Source organism: Gastrolobium bilobum, unplaced genomic scaffold (assembly GCF_033153095.1).
Source record: "Gastrolobium bilobum isolate Gb01-03AN ecotype WA unplaced genomic scaffold, APGP_CSIRO_Gbil_v1 utg12305, whole genome shotgun sequence".
In the NCBI taxonomy this organism is placed as follows: Eukaryota; Viridiplantae; Streptophyta; class Magnoliopsida; order Fabales; family Fabaceae; genus Gastrolobium; species Gastrolobium bilobum.
The window spans coordinates 339,945-356,718 of record NW_026897743.1 but is presented as its reverse complement, the minus strand read 5'-3'; the positions used below and the strand labels follow the sequence as shown (position 1 = coordinate 356,718).

General features: G+C 32.4%; 2 protein-coding genes and 1 pseudogene across 4 annotated transcripts; all 3 read left to right on the top strand.

The window, feature by feature from the left end:
• Positions 1 to 5,578: 5,578 nt before the first annotated feature.
• LOC133309705 (uncharacterized) lies at positions 5,579 to 7,442 on the top strand. Of its 3 annotated transcripts, XR_009751365.1 has the most exons (6): positions 5,579 to 5,707; positions 5,891 to 6,002; positions 6,698 to 6,769; positions 6,889 to 7,053; positions 7,172 to 7,223; positions 7,412 to 7,442. XR_009751365.1 is itself a non-coding variant. In XM_061510504.1 (2 exons), the coding sequence occupies exons 1-2, from the start codon at positions 5,600 to 5,602 to the stop codon at positions 5,984 to 5,986; spliced, it is 204 nt and encodes a 67-aa protein (XP_061366488.1). In that variant the 5' UTR covers positions 5,579 to 5,599; the 3' UTR covers positions 5,987 to 6,306. The 3 variants fall into 3 exon arrangements, 1 of the variants encoding a protein (XP_061366488.1); XR_009751366.1 differs by lacking the exons at positions 7,172 to 7,223; positions 7,412 to 7,442 and having other exon boundaries at positions 6,976 to 6,999; XM_061510504.1 differs by lacking the exons at positions 6,698 to 6,769; positions 6,889 to 7,053; positions 7,172 to 7,223; positions 7,412 to 7,442 and having other exon boundaries at positions 5,891 to 6,306.
• Positions 6,648 to 10,814, top strand: LOC133309696 (nudix hydrolase 24, chloroplastic-like; annotated as a pseudogene).
• A 1,600-nt stretch (positions 10,815 to 12,414) lies between these two features.
• On the top strand, positions 12,415 to 16,468 carry LOC133309713 (nudix hydrolase 20, chloroplastic-like). Its single transcript, XM_061510511.1, has 9 exons — positions 12,415 to 12,766; positions 13,109 to 13,173; positions 13,385 to 13,571; positions 13,677 to 13,757; positions 14,295 to 14,420; positions 14,860 to 14,939; positions 15,324 to 15,439; positions 15,525 to 15,645; positions 15,963 to 16,468. Exons 1-9 carry the CDS (start codon positions 12,479 to 12,481, stop codon positions 16,030 to 16,032), a joined length of 1,134 nt encoding a protein of 377 aa, XP_061366495.1. The 5' UTR covers positions 12,415 to 12,478; the 3' UTR covers positions 16,033 to 16,468.
• The last annotated feature ends 306 nt before the right edge of the window (positions 16,469 to 16,774 follow it).

Sequence of the window (16,774 nt, the reverse complement as noted above, 5' to 3'; positions counted from 1 at the left end):
TGAACAGAGTTCCAAGATATAACCTTTGTAAACATTTGTGCCACATCAAAAAAATCATACTGTAAAGAATCTAATCCATTGTCATAAAGTTTGCCATCTCGAATCTTGGGTACAGATACTGACATTTTCTTACGAATAGGTTCACCCGCTGCCACGAGAATGCAGTGTCTTTCTCCATTATAATATTCTTCTTCTGAAGGCCTTGGATACATCTGGTTAGAGCTAGGGTTCAGATTGCTATTTCCTTTTTTTTATGGTTAGTGTAAAGAATTAATTCAACGCAAAATTTTAAGGTATTGGGTGAGGATCTTTTAATAGTTTATATTATTCTCTAATACACCCCTCACGTAAGAGCCTTTTGAGCTCGAAACGTAAATATTGTCTAGCCCAATTTTATTTTTTTTAGTTTTATCTTATGCTTATTTAATTCCACAAGTAGGGAGTGGTAAAGATCGAACTCATGATTTTATGGTCCCTGAAGCTTTGATACCATATTAAAGTATTAATTCAACCCAAAATCTTAAGATGTTGGGTGAAAACTTTTTTATTGGTTTACATTATTCATACATATCTTAATAAAGAAATAAGAAGAATAAGGAATATGTGTTCATATACCACCAGTGCCTCTGCTAGACCTTCTGCCATTGCATATTGATTTTGAGCATCGCCATTGAAAGCTAAACATGATAAGGTGCGGATAAAATAATCCACATCACTTGTCCACTGGATATATTGGACTTCGCAACCTAAATAAATTAAGGATTACAAAAGAAACAGATTTAGGATTTGTACCCTCGAAAGTATATGGGTTTTGCAAATATCCTGTAACAAGAATATTGACATATCATGTCACTGAGACATGTTTTTGTGGGGCCCACTAAATAATAGAAAAAAATTAAATAAAAAAGTATTGCACGGAAAATGATCTGAGAGCTGCAGGAAAACCAAATTCCTGTAACATGACTTTTGGTTTTTCGAAAGTATATACATGTTGATGGTTCAAATAATGGCATTATATGTATTATGAAATTAAAATGAGTACACAACTGATATATACTTATATATATATATATATATATATATATATATATATATATATATATATATAAAACCAAAAAGAAACAATGATAAAAGACATACCCAAATCAGAATTGGCGTTATACATCACTAATCCAAGTTGACAAGTTGAAAGATTATCTCCCTATGGACAACAAGTGGTGTTTGATAACTCATGCAGGTTTACTCTTAACAAAAATCATAGCATTGAAAATTCATATAAAAAAAAACTTTTTGGTTCTAGTTAGAAAATTACCTGTTCTTGAGTGTTGTGACAGAAGCACCTGCATAATCAACAAAAGAAAGATAGAATACTTAGAGAGCAAAACCAATTCATAAACTAGGCATTACATATTTATATATTAGGTTGAGCAAATATCTGAATGCAATTTGTCAACGTGCAACTTATTTGAACATCCTTTTAGTAGATTTTAGGTTCAATTCTAGTTATTAATCCTTTATTTTTTATTCATGGATAATATGTAAGTGTTGCATTAAACATTCGTTAAAGCTTGTGAAATAAGAGACATATATGTCGAAGTATTGTCTATAGTTATTCTTCATGAAAAGATCAGTACTTAATTGTAAGCATTATTTTAATTTTGTTTTGGGATTTATTAAAAATGTAACCGAGTTTAACTCGTTCCACTAGCAAGAAGATCATGTTATCTGGCTTAATTAAAGCTATGGTTATCATAACAAATATAGGAAAAATGCAAATTATTATATAGAGAGAAAAACACTAGTACTTGAAATATTAGACAAACAATAAAATAAAAGGGGTCGGGGACAGAGAGAGAGGCACGAGTACTTGAAAAGAATAAATTAATAAATGGTATGGTAAAAAGATTAAACCTTGACACTATAAATTTGAGTTAGGAAGTTATCTTCTTTCAACGGAGTTTTTTAATATGGTTCAGGACCATTATCATCCTCTCATTGACACATATTTTTTTGTCCATTCCCTTTCAACCATCCACATGGGTCCCACCAGTGAATTGGAGCTCCTAATTTTTTGTGTATTTGGTGTGGCTGAGTTACAAAGATTATTACAATTTTAAGTAACCTTAAAATTTTCTTCAAAATCAACGGTGTGTCCCTAACTAGTTTTGCAGCAGTGATTATGTTACAAAAAAAATGATTCGCATTAATTTGATTTAGATTTTAACGACTGCAGTTGAAAATTATGGTGTAACAATTAAAACTCAGTCTCTGTCTGAGCTATAACAAAAAATACAAATAAACATAAAAACTCAGACTTCACGTAGGTTTTACAAACATAAAAAAAATCAGTGTTTCTTTGTTTAATTATCAACATATGTTTGTTTCAAGAATTTGAGTATCAGATGTGTGTAGCAAATTATGGTGCATGTTATGTGCATGAGCAACAAGAATTATCAAACCTGACAATCTTATCAAGATATTCTGAAACAATCCTTTGCCAATAAGGTTGTAAGGCTGAAGTTCCGTCAACCACCATATTCAACCATTTTCCCATCGTTATCTCTTTATCTGTGACCTGAAATGAAGCTGCTTGAAAATGTAGAAAAAGGGTAAGAGAGTGAGAATTTAAGAACGTTTCTTTGATAGTTTATATAGCATTATTTGCTGCTTCAATGATGGATTCCAAATGACTAAGACTGAATGAAATAATATATGCAAGTAAAATATAAGGTTGATTTTTTTTATTTTATTTTTTTGTATACAATGATAAGAATTGAGATTTAAATATAGAACTTGATACAAACTACACAAATCTGAAATGATTTAGAATGCAATAATTCAGCCAAATAAACTAGTATCTCATTAACATAATGCTTGGCTGTTTGATTCGGAACGGATTTTGAGATTAATATTTTAAACTGCTTTTAAAAATAATATTGAAAAGGATGAAACACATACTCTCACGCTAACTTAGTTTTCTGGCGTGAATTAAGCCACTGCATAAAGATATATTTAGTAACATGCCACAACTGTGCCATAGCTTTTTCATTGATGTTCCCTTTGGGTCGGTGTGCATTGAACTTTTTGCAGTAACTCAAGCATGTTAGAAGCCTTTATTACCATTAAGAGTAACCTTTATCAGCCATAAAGTCCACATCATGTCCCTGCATTTTTTCCATCTAAGTTCCAAACCGTGTTTGATGATGGTCTCTCTCGAATATTTCTATTCTTTTTTTTAGGCCTGAATGAGATCATTTGTTGTTATATTTGGGCTGTTAGAATTTTGTTGAAGCAAGCATGCGATTTGGCTCAACTAATATTGCATCTGAAGTTTCCTTGATGTACAGAAAATATTCATTATAAATTAATTATTTGTAACCATCTCTATAAATTGATATTAAAAAAATTAATATGAAATTAATATATATTTCTTTTTACATACCAATTATAAGATATTTAACCATGATACATAATAAATATCAGAACACAATAAAATCCTGAATATAACAACAACTTGTGCTTATCATATTATATATTTGTTCCTCACTAAACTAACGTTAAATTTAAAAGCATAGATAATATTGATGAAAAACATAAACAATTAAAATCAAATATATTTACCAAAAAAAAAAATCAAATATTTATACGATATAAATATTTTCTATGTATATAAACTAACTTTTTTGTAACAACTGATTATAACTATGCATTTTTTAGAATAAATAGTTATAATCGAAAAATTATTTTTTTCTTTCTCTCTACGTTCACAAATAACTTCTTAATAGAATGAAAAAAATAACAGCGTTAAGATTATAACTATATATTCCCGAAAATATATATTTATAATCGATTGCTGTAAAAAAAATTTGTATTAACATAAAAAAAGGACCCATATAATTATCATAACAATGTTGGTGTTTTATTCCTTAGGGTTTGATTTTCCTACCTTTGTTATACCACCTTTATTAATTTTATAAGATTAAATAATATGTAATTATGCTTATAAGAAATATAATAAATTTATTAAATAAGGTAATATTTAATAATAATGCTACAAAAATTATAGTAAAATATACAAGATCGGTCCAATCCGGTGGATCGAATTAGGACTCCTAACCAGTCCGGCCATGCATGCAACATGGTTAAGAATCGATGAACTGGTCAAAAATCGGGTTTAATCGGTGATAACCTTGTATTTATTTTTCAATTGAACCAATTTTTTAAAGTTGTAGCAAAATATTTCAGCATAATTGTACTCTTAGGATTGGAACTTGGCACCTAAAAAAGAAAAATAACATGCTAACCACTAAACCAAATTACTTTAATTGTTATATTATATCTATATATATGTTTATTATATATCTTTTCATAAATTCAAACAACTAACCCAACCAATAACCCTTGACCAAATACTCTGGCTGAATCGATGACCGATTCGAGTTTAATATCATTTGAAAAAAGTGTCTAACGTCAACAATGATATGTAATGTAATAGTGCAAAGTCTATTTTTATTTAAAAAAACTAGTGATATGGAGATAAAAGTTGAGAATAGGAAAAAAAAATAAAAACACAGCAAATGTGATAAAACTAACTAGATTAACCGTAGAACACCTCATACGAAAGTCCCTTTCAATTAAGTCAGTTCACTTCTTTACATCTTTTTATTTTAGATATTTCTAAGTAATTTATCTTTTTGTAATTTTTTTAAGCAGACTTTCAATTTTTTTATTTCTTTTTTTTTGTGAACATTTTTTTATTTCTTTTAGTTTTAGAGTAAATCCTTTTTTATTTATAAAAGAATGAATATCATTATTTTAGTCATTTAAAAGTTGTTAACACCAATTAAGTTTATTAACATATAAATAATATGTTCACATGAGTTTTTCTAAACTTTTAATGTCTAATTTATAAAGTATGAACTTGATTCATTTGTATAATTGAGTTTAAAATCAAGCCTAATTCTATTTGTTTATAAAACAAACCAACAATCAAGCATAGATTTGTTATATTACAGCAAATAGAAATGCTTTTCCTGCACTAACAAAAAAACATGGCCCATGAGAGTTTCAAACAACAATAAAAAAATAAAAAGTTAACAGCGATGGTTTTTGTGTGTGTAGGATGGAAGGGATTTGTTTTTTTTTTTTTTTTTGGAAATGAAGGGATTTGTTATGTAACATGACTAATACAACCCTTTAGGGAGCGTTTGGTAGAGAGTAATTTTTTTTTTTGTCCAGGAATCTTAATTTTCAAAAATATAATTTTTATATTCAGTTTACAATAATATTCAAAAATTTAAAATTAAAAAAAAAATCAGTTTCTCGATAATCTTAAAAAAAATCACGTACCAAACTACCGTTAATGAATTGAGTCCAAATACCTCACAAATATCTTAACTCAATTAATACATCTATATAAAAAAAAACTCTCACCAATGGCTTCAGCCACATGGGGTGAATGGGCCTCACACATGTATTGTTATTGGGCCACTGGAAATTATCCAAATTAACAAGCCCATTCCACAAGCCAGTTCCTGAAACCAGTCAAGTGCAGACCAATTTTCCGAGAAAAGCGAGAGAAAAAGTGGGGGGAGAATCAATGAGGCCTGCTTCTCAGAAATGGGGCTACATTCGGATCATCAGTGGTACAATCCTCGGAGGCATCCTCGGATTCTACGTTATGCACCGTGCTGAAATTAACTATAAGGTTAGGCATATCACTGTTTTCTTCTCTCTTCTCAATTTGTTACTCTGCCTCTTGAAAATTTTATGGGTTTCTGAAGCTACCCAGTGGAGGTTCCGTAGCATTTTTTGAAACCCTTTTTCTTTTTCTCTTCAAAGATTGTTGCTTTTTCGGTGTTTGATGTGAGTGTACTTGTGTTGAGTACAGGAGAAAATGAATGAAAGGCTAAGAAACTATGAGGCTGAATTGAAGAGGAAGAAGCAGGAGAAATTGAATGAGTTTGAGGAATCTTCCAAGTTTTGAACTTGCTTTCCAGATTGTAACATTTTTCTTTTTCGATGTATTCTTATTCTTTCTGCGTTTGATTTTTGAGAAAAATCGAGAAAATTGTTTCTGATGTCATAAGGAGCACAGTGGCTCCTACATGGTTATATAATAGAATAATTTTTCTTGAAGATGCCCCAAGTAAAAGAGATGCATAGAATGGGAATATGAAAACATATGAAATGTGTTTTTTGACTGTGATGGTGATTAAGTAGGTTCTGATCAATTTATTTTGTTGAAATTTGTTGTTATAATTACCTATTGTATTTATACATGTGACACTAACCTATTGTTAGATATCAGTTAAAATTAAAATTGAATTTAATTGGTTTAATTTGATTAATAAATCAACTTTTATATTTGAGAGTTATTAAAAAAAAGTTTTGAAACTACTTACAAATCAAATTTTATGTTTAAACGCGAATGAATTGATTTTATGTTTATAATTTACTTTATACTACTTAGTACTCTACATGAAAGAAATTAAACGACTTAACTAGTGAAGAGAATTAAAATCCAATCAGAGATAATCAACTTTAAACAGTTTTTTTTGTATAAAATCGATAGTTCTTATGTAAATTTCCAAACAAAAATATTTATAAACAAAAGCAACTTTGTTAAAGGCACATACCAGAGAGTGATGGTATTTGGTGGCTGCTTATGCAATGTTGCTACCTTGTCTTCCTACAGCATCTGGTGTCCACCCTTGTCTTCCTTTGCTTCTGTAAAGAATGAATTCAACCTAAAAGCTTAAGCTGTTAGGTGAGGCTACATTAATGGTTTTATATATCTCAACAGCTTCATTTTTCTTCTGCACACCCTCTCACCCTTTTTTCTCCACGTTGTCACCTTCACTTCCATAATCAAAAACTTCCATCAAGTACAACATAGTTTCTTCTTCTTCACATGACACATCATCATGTACAACTGAAACATTCACACGGGACGATGTCTTTGGCATATCTCAGTCTGGACCTGCTACAAAAGACCACTCTTGTTATCTCCAAGACTTCTTCCATAAAGTCCAACTATGCAACCATGGTTGTGTAAGTTCTTGAACCAAAGTCAACATTTTTGCGCTTGAAAAATCCAGAACCATGTGAATTGAGTTTACACGTAGTTTATGTTATTAACATTGAGATTGCTTGTAGGAAAAACAATCAGAATTCCTTCCATTTGTCATTGAGGGCCATCTGGTTGGGTTCATTCACAACGGGTAAAATTTACTTCAATTTTATCTTCTTTTTTCTTGTAAGGTGATTGTGTCATTTCATGCTTATTTATTCATGAATGTCCATTGGTTAACCTTGTTGGGTTCTAGCTGAATCACTTTTTTTACCTTGTTCTGATTTTTTCTGAAATGAAGTGCTGCACCTGCACCTAGGCTAATAATAGTTGTGGCAGGTTTATTGGCTAAACTTCAAAGTTGTTCAGGTTTGTTGAGTATTTGAGGGGCTTCAGTGATGTGCTTATTTTCCCCAAAGACAAATATAATGGAGGCCCCTTTGGTGACTGTGTTTCATTACCTCCAATGCTGAAGACAGCAGGGGAAAGAACCAGTGCAGTTGGATATGTAGTGAAGTGTTTGGGGAAGGAGTTGATTCCAGGAATACGGAATGAGGTATTGTATTAGTTATGATAAGTGTAGAATATGTCAAATTTCTTCTTTGTTTTTATGTTTTTCTATTTCTAATGCCTAAGTTATGCTTCTTGACCCTGTTTTATTAGCTAACCCCAGTAAAATCATCATTTGGAGGACCCATATTTTTTTCGTTAGAAGGTGCTGCAGCTCCTTATTTTGGCATAATGGTACATTCACAAATGTTTGAAGTCATATGTTCAGCTGTTACATTGTTAATTCTTAAATCTGTTCTGCCTTGTAATTGTATGAGGTTTAGACTGTTATTGCTACTATTCAAAGGAAGAATGTTAGCACACATATTTATCTTTCTGGGGAAAAAACCTAGTTTCCCTTCATTCCATGTCATCATGATAGATGCTCAAGTTGACCACTCTTAAGCCACCTATCATATATATACCAGTAAAATGTACATGATAGAAGTTCATAGATGTTGTCTTTTGATGGTCTTGGCAGACAGGATTATGTAGTTTTCTAAATCAAGTAAATACAGTCACTTATGTGTCCATTACAAATAAAACAATACTTATGGCTTTCCATTTTCAAGTATATAATTCAATAATACTTATGGCTTAACATAAAATTGAAGCAACTATGAGCCTGTTTGTTTCATCTTTTAAAAAAAGTGACTTTTATCTCTTCCTTATTTTAAAAGTGCTTTATACAAAAGTTAAAGCTATTTATATTTTTATAAAAATATTTAGTTTTTGAAAAAAATATTTGGCTTTTGACTTATACTTTTTGTAGAAGTTAAAATTTTTAGCTTCTGAAAAAAAATAGGTTTTTGACTTTTTTTGTGACTTCCGTTTTTTTTAAAAGTAGACATCCAAATGAATTATAAACGAGAAGTGCTTTTTTTCAAGAAAAAAAAGCAACTTTTGAAGAAAAAAAAGCCCATTCAAACGGGCTTCCATGCCAATTAAGTTTCATGATAAAAATCCTTAAGCAAACCAGTAGCAGTATATTCATTGTCAACTTGAAATTGAAGCTTGAACTTGCACTGAATACTGTGAATTTTCAATCTTAATGTGGGCACCATTTTTATACTTATGGGCTCTTGTTTGTATTACTTTTCATTTTTAATTTGTTTTATTCTTTTCAAAGAAAAGGCTTATGGAGTCCATTTGAATGGCTATGTTGAGCTCGATGGGCAGAAGCACCTATGGACAGGAAAGAGAAGTCACATGAAATCCACATATCCCGGACTGCTATATCATCTAGTAGCAGGAGGAGTGGTTTGTAGTTTCATTTGTATTTGTTTGCAAAGTTGGCCAATTAACCTGAGCCTGTGGAGGTTTTAGACATTTCTCCTCAAGACTACTATTACTGTATTACCATATATGGAAATCATTTTGCCTTTAGGGCCTGTTTGACACATTTTTTTTAAGCCAAAACCTACTTTTAAGCTAAAGTTAAAAAAATAAAGCTAAAAATTGTTTGGTGATTATATAAAATTTTGATGATGTTCTTGGGGTTTTGAAGAGGGGACATGGAATGATTTGCATTAGGGTACATCATTAGGGTAACGGATAAAAAGAATAAGGGTAGAACTAGAAAATAAAATGAGGACTCCAAAAAGCTGGCATATATCTTAAAAAAAAGCTCCTCTTGGGAGCTTTTAGCTTTTCCCTTTTTTATTCATTATGAAAAAAGCTCTTTTTATGATAAGAGCTTTTGTAAAATTATGTTTGGCTGAAGTTCTACTTTTAAGGAGAAGAGAAACTAAAAATAAAACCTGCCAAACAAACACTTAGTTAGGAACTGAACATAGTTAATAATGTACAACATTGAATGAAGATAAAAAATACCAGCTAATATGATCCTGATACTGTTAGTGTTCCCTTCAGCCCAATGTATTATCTATAAGCTTTTGAGTTAATTCTATCGTTGCAGCCGCATGGAAATAATTGTCAGGAGAATGTTGTGAAGGAATGTAAAGAAGAAGCAGGAATACCCAGGTCCACACTTGCTTCCCTACCTTCAACCCTCCTCCTCTAGTGCATGAAGCTTGATTTTTCTTTTGAATGGTGAGCAAACTATATTTCTTTTTGTGCCTATGCTCAACATGTTTGTCATGTGTCTGTACTAAGCCTTTTTTTTCCTAATATAAAACCAAAATGGAAAATCCAAATAAGTAGTACTCTTTTTCTCTGTCTAATCTCTTTAGATTTCTTTTCTCACAGAGCCATACCGGTAGTGCTGTTTCATATATGGACATTGATGTGTATAGATACAGGAGAGGAGTTTTATTCTGTTATGATTTAAAACTTCCTGAAAGTTTCATACCAAAAAATGAAGGTAAGCCCATTAAACAAGTTCTTCAGTTTTACTGTTTTATGTGCTCTGATCACCTGTAGAGAATCACCCGAACTGGTTAAATAAATATCAGATGGAGAAGTGGATAGCTTCAAGTTGGTCCCTATTATGCAAATTGCAGAAATCATACGCAAGACACAGTTTTTCAAGCCTAATTGCTCTCTTGTAATCATTGATTTCCTGTTTAGACATGGGCAGTTCTTTCTTTTATTCCTATCTATTTGCTTACTTTTTTTATTTTTATTTTTTGTCCCTATTTTAATATAAACTATTAAGTTGATAGAAGATTAAACATATATGATATATGTATATCAAAATCCTTAAATGCATATAGATGGCAATGTAATCATAGTTCTGTTCTGGAAACTGTTGTTTTTTATCGTGAGCTACTGTGCTTATATGGTAGAAATTCAAGTTTGGTGTATTGCCATCTTTCCCAAATTTTATGTGCCTTTGGCGTAGTGTTCACAGTGGACTTGGAATCTCCATTCGCTGTGAATGCATGAGGAACATGTAAAGTACTTCATAGTTATACAAAGTAACAAAAATGAATTTCTTTTACACTGGTTCTCTTAGTTCCCAAGATTATTCTCTAGGTGCCACGAGTTAGAACTTGATGATTATCTGTTTGTTATTGCAGGTACTTCAATCCTGAATATTTTGGATATCTGATCTCCTACGAAGCTTAAAAATGGGAGATTGCTCCTGACACAGAAAGCATCATGACTATTTATGTGTTTAGATTTTTCAGTACATCATGAGCGACTGAAAAAATGGTTAATCCAATATTATCTTAGACCCTTACATTGCATTTTTTGAGTAATGTCTTCTTGTACTAGCATATTTACTTTTTGTGACAACTTTTATTGAATAATTGGTGAAAAAGGGTCTCGTTGAGACATTAAATATGTTCAAAGAACTATTACATGTAAAATATATGACATTCTTTACGAGTGATAATCCTTGCACAATCTTACACTCACGCCCTCAACATGCTCATGCAATCCATTGAATAAACCCTTTGTTTTTATGTAACTCTTTTGGAGTGGTCCATATTGTACGCGTACTTCACATAATTTGTCTTTTTCCTTCTTAGATTCTGTCGTCAAAAAGTTGCTGTTTGATTTTTCTTGTTTCATCCCATTCAAAAATTCAAGAAGATATTTTCGTCCAAATTAGGTGTCTGAAATGAATTCGACGGCCAAGATTAAGATTGACAAACTAGGCTTTACCATCCCCACTCACTAGCCAATTGATCAAAGAAGAGATCAAAAAGCACCCAACCCGAGTACTTCAATATCGAGATTTGTACTATTTATGTGGTTCTTATACAGACATCCCAAGTGTGATTATGTTTCTAGAAGAAGAAAAACGACACTTCATGCTGGAGCATATAAGAATTTTTCGCAGATATCATATCAATAGTCAAGAAGCAATGGTGTAATCTATGAATTAGTAGAGGATAAGCATTGCAGCCATGACGTACAGAAAAATAATGAAAACAAACCAATTGTAAAAAGATACACAACTCCAAAACCTACTTCAAAAGGTGGGAGTGCTCAAGAAAGTCTTATAAACTCCACATTCGTTGTACATACAACCAATGTGACACTATATATCTCAACACGCTCCCTTACACGAGAGCTCGTTGGGCTAAAAGCGTGGATATTGCACAGGCCCAAATTTTGGTTTACCTTTTTGTGCTTTAATTTTAATTCCACTTTAAAGTGGGGGGCGATGGGGATCGAACTTGTGACCTTATAGTCACTCAAACTCTGATACCATGTAAAGAACTTTGAGATACACCACCTCAAAAGCTAACTCAAAGGGTGGGAGTACTCAAGGTCTTATAAACTCCAAATTAGTTGCATATACAATCAATGTGGGACTATATATCTCAACACCAATAATTCACTAGTTGCGAATAGTGCATGTCAATACCATATTTTCTTTATTAAACATTGTCTTAATGAACATTCTTCCCAAATAATGAAAGATCTTAAAGTTAGAGTTTCCCACAGCATTGATCTTTGAGAAAATATTTTCAAGTCAAAACATGTTATAGATATATAATTAATTAATCTTCACCTAACAACTTAAATTTTTAGAAGATATAGTTGGTCATTAATATGGCATTAGAGTCATGTAACAAAATAGTCAAGAATTTTGAGATGGCTTAAACTTCTAATAAAGTCGATTTTTGATCAATTAAAGTTAAGATTTAAATGGGCCTCTTTTAAGGGCATGTGAAACATGAAACACCTATAAAACTCACCTTATTTTGTTGACCGAGCTGACAAAAGAATGAGATTTGGCCCATAAAAAATATTGGGCCAAATGGCCTAAACTGACAGAAATTCGTGGGTTTGTGATAATGATAATCATTAATCAGCACTACAGAATAGTAAACATGAAACATGAAACTGACGAGATACCTGTTGTGTATTGTGTTTTGTTGCTGAACTACACAAAGACCAACTGCGTGTGATCACAAAGACAAAGCCAGAATAACGGGAATGTCTTGCTACCTATGCAAATTTGTTACCTTGTACAGTGGCATCAGTTCACGACCCTTTTCTTCGTTTTCTTCTCTCTTCTCTCACACTTTTCCCTCCACATTTTCACCAACAATTCCCATTAAGCACAACTTGGCTTCTTCTTCTTCTGCGTCAGCCTCTGGTACAACATTAACATTCACATGGGACGATGTCTTTCGCGTATCTGAATCTGAAGCTGTCACTGAAGACCGCTCTTGTTATCTCCAAGGCTACTTCCACAAAGTTCAACTATGCAATCGTGGTTCTGTGAGTTCTTAGCACTGTTTTATTTCGCTTCCTTTGAGAAGACAATGAATGAATGAAGCAAAGTTAATATCTTTACTATTTTTCCCTTTTCTGTGGTCTGAAAATGGAGAATCCTTCTCAATTTTCTCCAATTTAAAGTTCTTGAGACACCCAAATTGTGCATTTGTGCACCTTTCCCCCTCTTTTTCAATAAATTTTATTTTTTTAAATTTGGGTCTCGCTAATTTTAAATTGTGGGATCCACTTGTTTAATTTATATTTATTCTAATGTATTGATGCAGTGCAACCATAAGTATTGAGTTTATTCATAGTCTGTGTTACTTACGTTGAAATTGGTTGTAGGAGAAACAATCTGAATTCCTTCCATTTGTCATTGAGGGCCACGTTGTTGGATTCATTCACAATGGGTAAAATTTACTCTAATTCTATGTTACTTCTTGTAAGATGTTTGTGTCATCTCTTGCTTAGTTATTCGTGAATGTCCATTGGTCAACCTTGTTGGATTCTATCTGAATCAATTACTTACCTTGTTGTGATTTGTTATGAAATGAACTGCTGCAGTTGCACCTAAGCTAATGAAAGTGGCAGGTTTATTGGCTAAACTTGAAATTTGTTCAGGTTTGTTGAGCACTTGAGGGGCTTTGATGATGTGTTCATTTTCCCTAAAGATAAATATAATGGAGGCCCCTTTGGTTACTCTGTTTCATTGCATCCAACGCTGAAGACAGCCGAGGAAAGAACCGGTGCGCTTGGATATGTAGTAAAATGTTTGGGGCAGGAGTTGATTCCAGGTATACGGAATGAGGTATTAGTTATGATAAGTATGGAATATTTCAGGTTTCATCATACTTTTATATGCTTTTCTAATACCTAACTACCTAATCTATGTTCCTTGTTCATGTTCTATCAGCTATACCCTGTGGCATCATCATTTGGCGCGCCCATTTTCTTTTCATTAGAACGTGCTGCAGCTCCTTATTTTGGTATAAAGGTGCGTGGGAAAGTGCTTTGGGTACATAATTAGCGAATTTGCTTTTCAAATTTATCATAGTTACTGCAAATGTTTGAAGTCATATATTCAGCTGTTACTCTGTTAACAGTATCCAGGCCTTGTGATATTAGTTTAACTGTTATTTCTACTCTTCAAAGGCATGTTTAGCGACAATTTATCTTTTTGGGCAAAAGCCAATTTCCCCCACATACTATGTCCTCGTAGACAATTTCAAGCCTTATAGATTTCATCATAATTGAATTGGAAAATAAACCAGTCAAGTATTATTCATTGTCAAATTGAAATTGGAAAATTGAATTTGCATTAATTTTATGGAATTGAATGTTGCCAATTTTCAATCTTAGTGTTGGCATCATTTTGAAATTAATTGATGATTTGTCTTCAAACAGGCTTAGTATAACTGCACAATATTTGTTTTATGACAGGGTTTCTAATTGATAGGCCAGTTTATATCCTAAAGCCCTTGTCGGTTATAACTTTTCATCTTTGACCTGTTTTTTTCTCTTCAAAGATTAGGCTTATGGAGTCCATATGAATGGCTATGTTGAGCTGGATGGGCAGAAGCACCTATGGGTAGGGAAGAGAAGTCACATGAAACCCACATATCCCGGAATGCTTGATCATCTAGTTGCAGGAGGACTGGTTTGTAGTTTCATATATGTGTCTGTTAGGCCAATTAGAAGATCAAATCTGAGCCTTGAAGATGAATGCTAGCAAGTAGTAACACACTCTTTTCAACATATTTTCTATTATTGGGTAAATTTCATGTCGGTCCCACTAAATAGAGATTGGCGCAAGTTATTTAGTGGAACCCACATGAAATCAACCCAATAATAGAGTTTGTGTTGAAAATAGTGTGTTACCAGCATTTCTCAAGCCTTAAAATATTTAAACATTTCTTCTCAAGACCACTATTACTATATATGGAAATCATTTTTGCCTTTGGTTAGGAATTGAACAGTGTTCAACCACTGAATGAAGGAATCAATATCAGCAGCTAATAAGATCATTTTACTATTAATTATGTGTTTCCTTTAGTTCATTGTATTCATCGAGTTTGAGATTATTGCTATTGTCACAGCCGCACGGAATTGATTGTCAGGAGAATGTTGTAAAGGAATGTGAAGAGGAAGCAGGAATTCCAAGGTCCATCTCTGTTGAGTAAGTTCCCAACTGCAACACTTTCCTCCTTCTCTCCTCTAGTGCATGAATTTTGATTTTTCTTATGAGATGGTGAGCTAACTGAATTTCTTTTATAGTCAACAAATTTATTAAGTGTGTACTAGACCATTAAGAGGGTGGGCAGTGTGAAGGTGTTCCTTTGTGACCGAAAAGTCACGGGTTCAAATATAGAAAATAGTCTTTTTACAAATATGTAAGGATAAGGCTGTGTACAAGAATTGCCCTTACCCTACCCTCACAAGTCAGGGTTTAAAGGGGAGCGGTGTGTACTAGACCATTCTTTTCCAACCATAAGCCAAAATGAAAATTCTTAACAAGCAGTATTTCTCTGTGTCTGATGTCAGTAGATTGTTGTTCTCACAGAGCCATACCTGTCAGTGCTGTTTCATATGCGGACATTGATGGGTATAGATACAAGAGAGATGTTCTATTCTGTTACGATTTGAAACTTCCCAAAGGTTTCTTACCAAAAAATGAAGGTAATTAGTCATGTTCTTCAATTTTATTTATTATGTGCTAGTGGTGCTCTTTCACCCTTTGTAATGACTGGTTAAGTAATATCAGATGGAGAAGTTGATAGCTTCAAGTTGATCCCTATTATGCAAGTTGCAGAAGTCATACGCAAGACACAATTTTTCAAACCGAATTGCTCTCTCGTAATCATTGACTTCCTGTTTCGACATGGGTATTTCTTTCTTTATCTACATCTTTCCATACTTTTTTTTTTCTATTTATTAATGTAAATAATTAAATGGACGGAAGATTAAACACGCTATTGTACTTTGAAATCCTTAAATGCATTTAAAATGGTAATGTGGTCATCGTTCTATTAAGGGAATTATGTGATATATGATACGCATCTTAGGAAAACATATATTGCAATAGTACTCTATATAAGGTAACAAAAATGAAATTTCTTTTGCACTTGTTCTCTTTGTTCCCAAGATTATTCTTGGGGTGGCTCCAGGGAAAACTTATTAATTATCTGTTCTGATATTGTAGATACATCAGTCCTGAATGTCATGGATACTTGGATCTCCTACGAAGCTTAAGAATAGGAGATTGCTCTTGACACAGAACCTTCATATATATATATATATATATATATGGATTAAATGTGTGTTCTTTTAAAGAACACAAGTTGTGTCTTTTTAATTTTTAACACTATGTATTACGGGTAGTACATAACTATAATATACAAAGTTACTTTTCTTTCTCTCTCTACGACAGCTGAAATGACTGAAGAGAGAGAAAAAAAAAAGTAAATTTTCGTATTATAATCCCGTAGTAGATAGTGTTAATCACTAAAAGGACATAACCTTGTGTTCTTTTAAATGACAAACTTTTTTTTCATATATATAAATCAAGGTTCAAAGGTACGGTCATCATCATCACCGTGACAGATAAAATAAAAAAGGTTAAACTCTTGGATTGTATTTTTCCAGTAATGTCTTCGTAAACTTGGATACTTATTTTGTAATAACTTTTATTCAAGAATTGGTGAGAAAGGGTCTCATTGAAACATCAAACATATGTTCAAAGAATTATTCCATGCAAAATCTTTTGAGATTTAGATATCATCAAGTCAAAATTTCGGCGGTTTAATTTTTCTAGTTGCAACTACCACCTAAAGAAAGTAAGATATTGTTCATATCAATGTGTCACAACTCACAAATCAATTTGAGGACCAATGAAAAGGTTCATGTCAGCCTAAAGTTGAACAAATCAGGATACACTGTCCCCACTTTAATTGCCAGTTTTACCAAAGAGAGGAGATATTAATAAAAGTACACTTCCACAAAGCTAATAAACAT

Coding starts and splice junctions, on each gene's coding strand:
- LOC133309705 (XM_061510504.1), top strand. CDS start 5,600: ATGAGGCCTGCTTCTCAGAAATGGGGCTACATTCGGATCATCAGTGGT. Junction 5,708..5,890: donor GTGCTGAAATTAACTATAAG/GTTAGGCATATC, acceptor TGTTGAGTACAG/GAGAAAATGAATGAAAGGCT.
- LOC133309713 (XM_061510511.1), top strand. CDS start 12,479: ATGTCTTGCTACCTATGCAAATTTGTTACCTTGTACAGTGGCATCAGT. Junction 13,758..14,294: donor CTCCTTATTTTGGTATAAAG/GTGCGTGGGAAA, acceptor TTCAAAGATTAG/GCTTATGGAGTCCATATGAA. Junction 15,646..15,962: donor GACTTCCTGTTTCGACATGG/GTATTTCTTTCT, acceptor CTGATATTGTAG/ATACATCAGTCCTGAATGTC.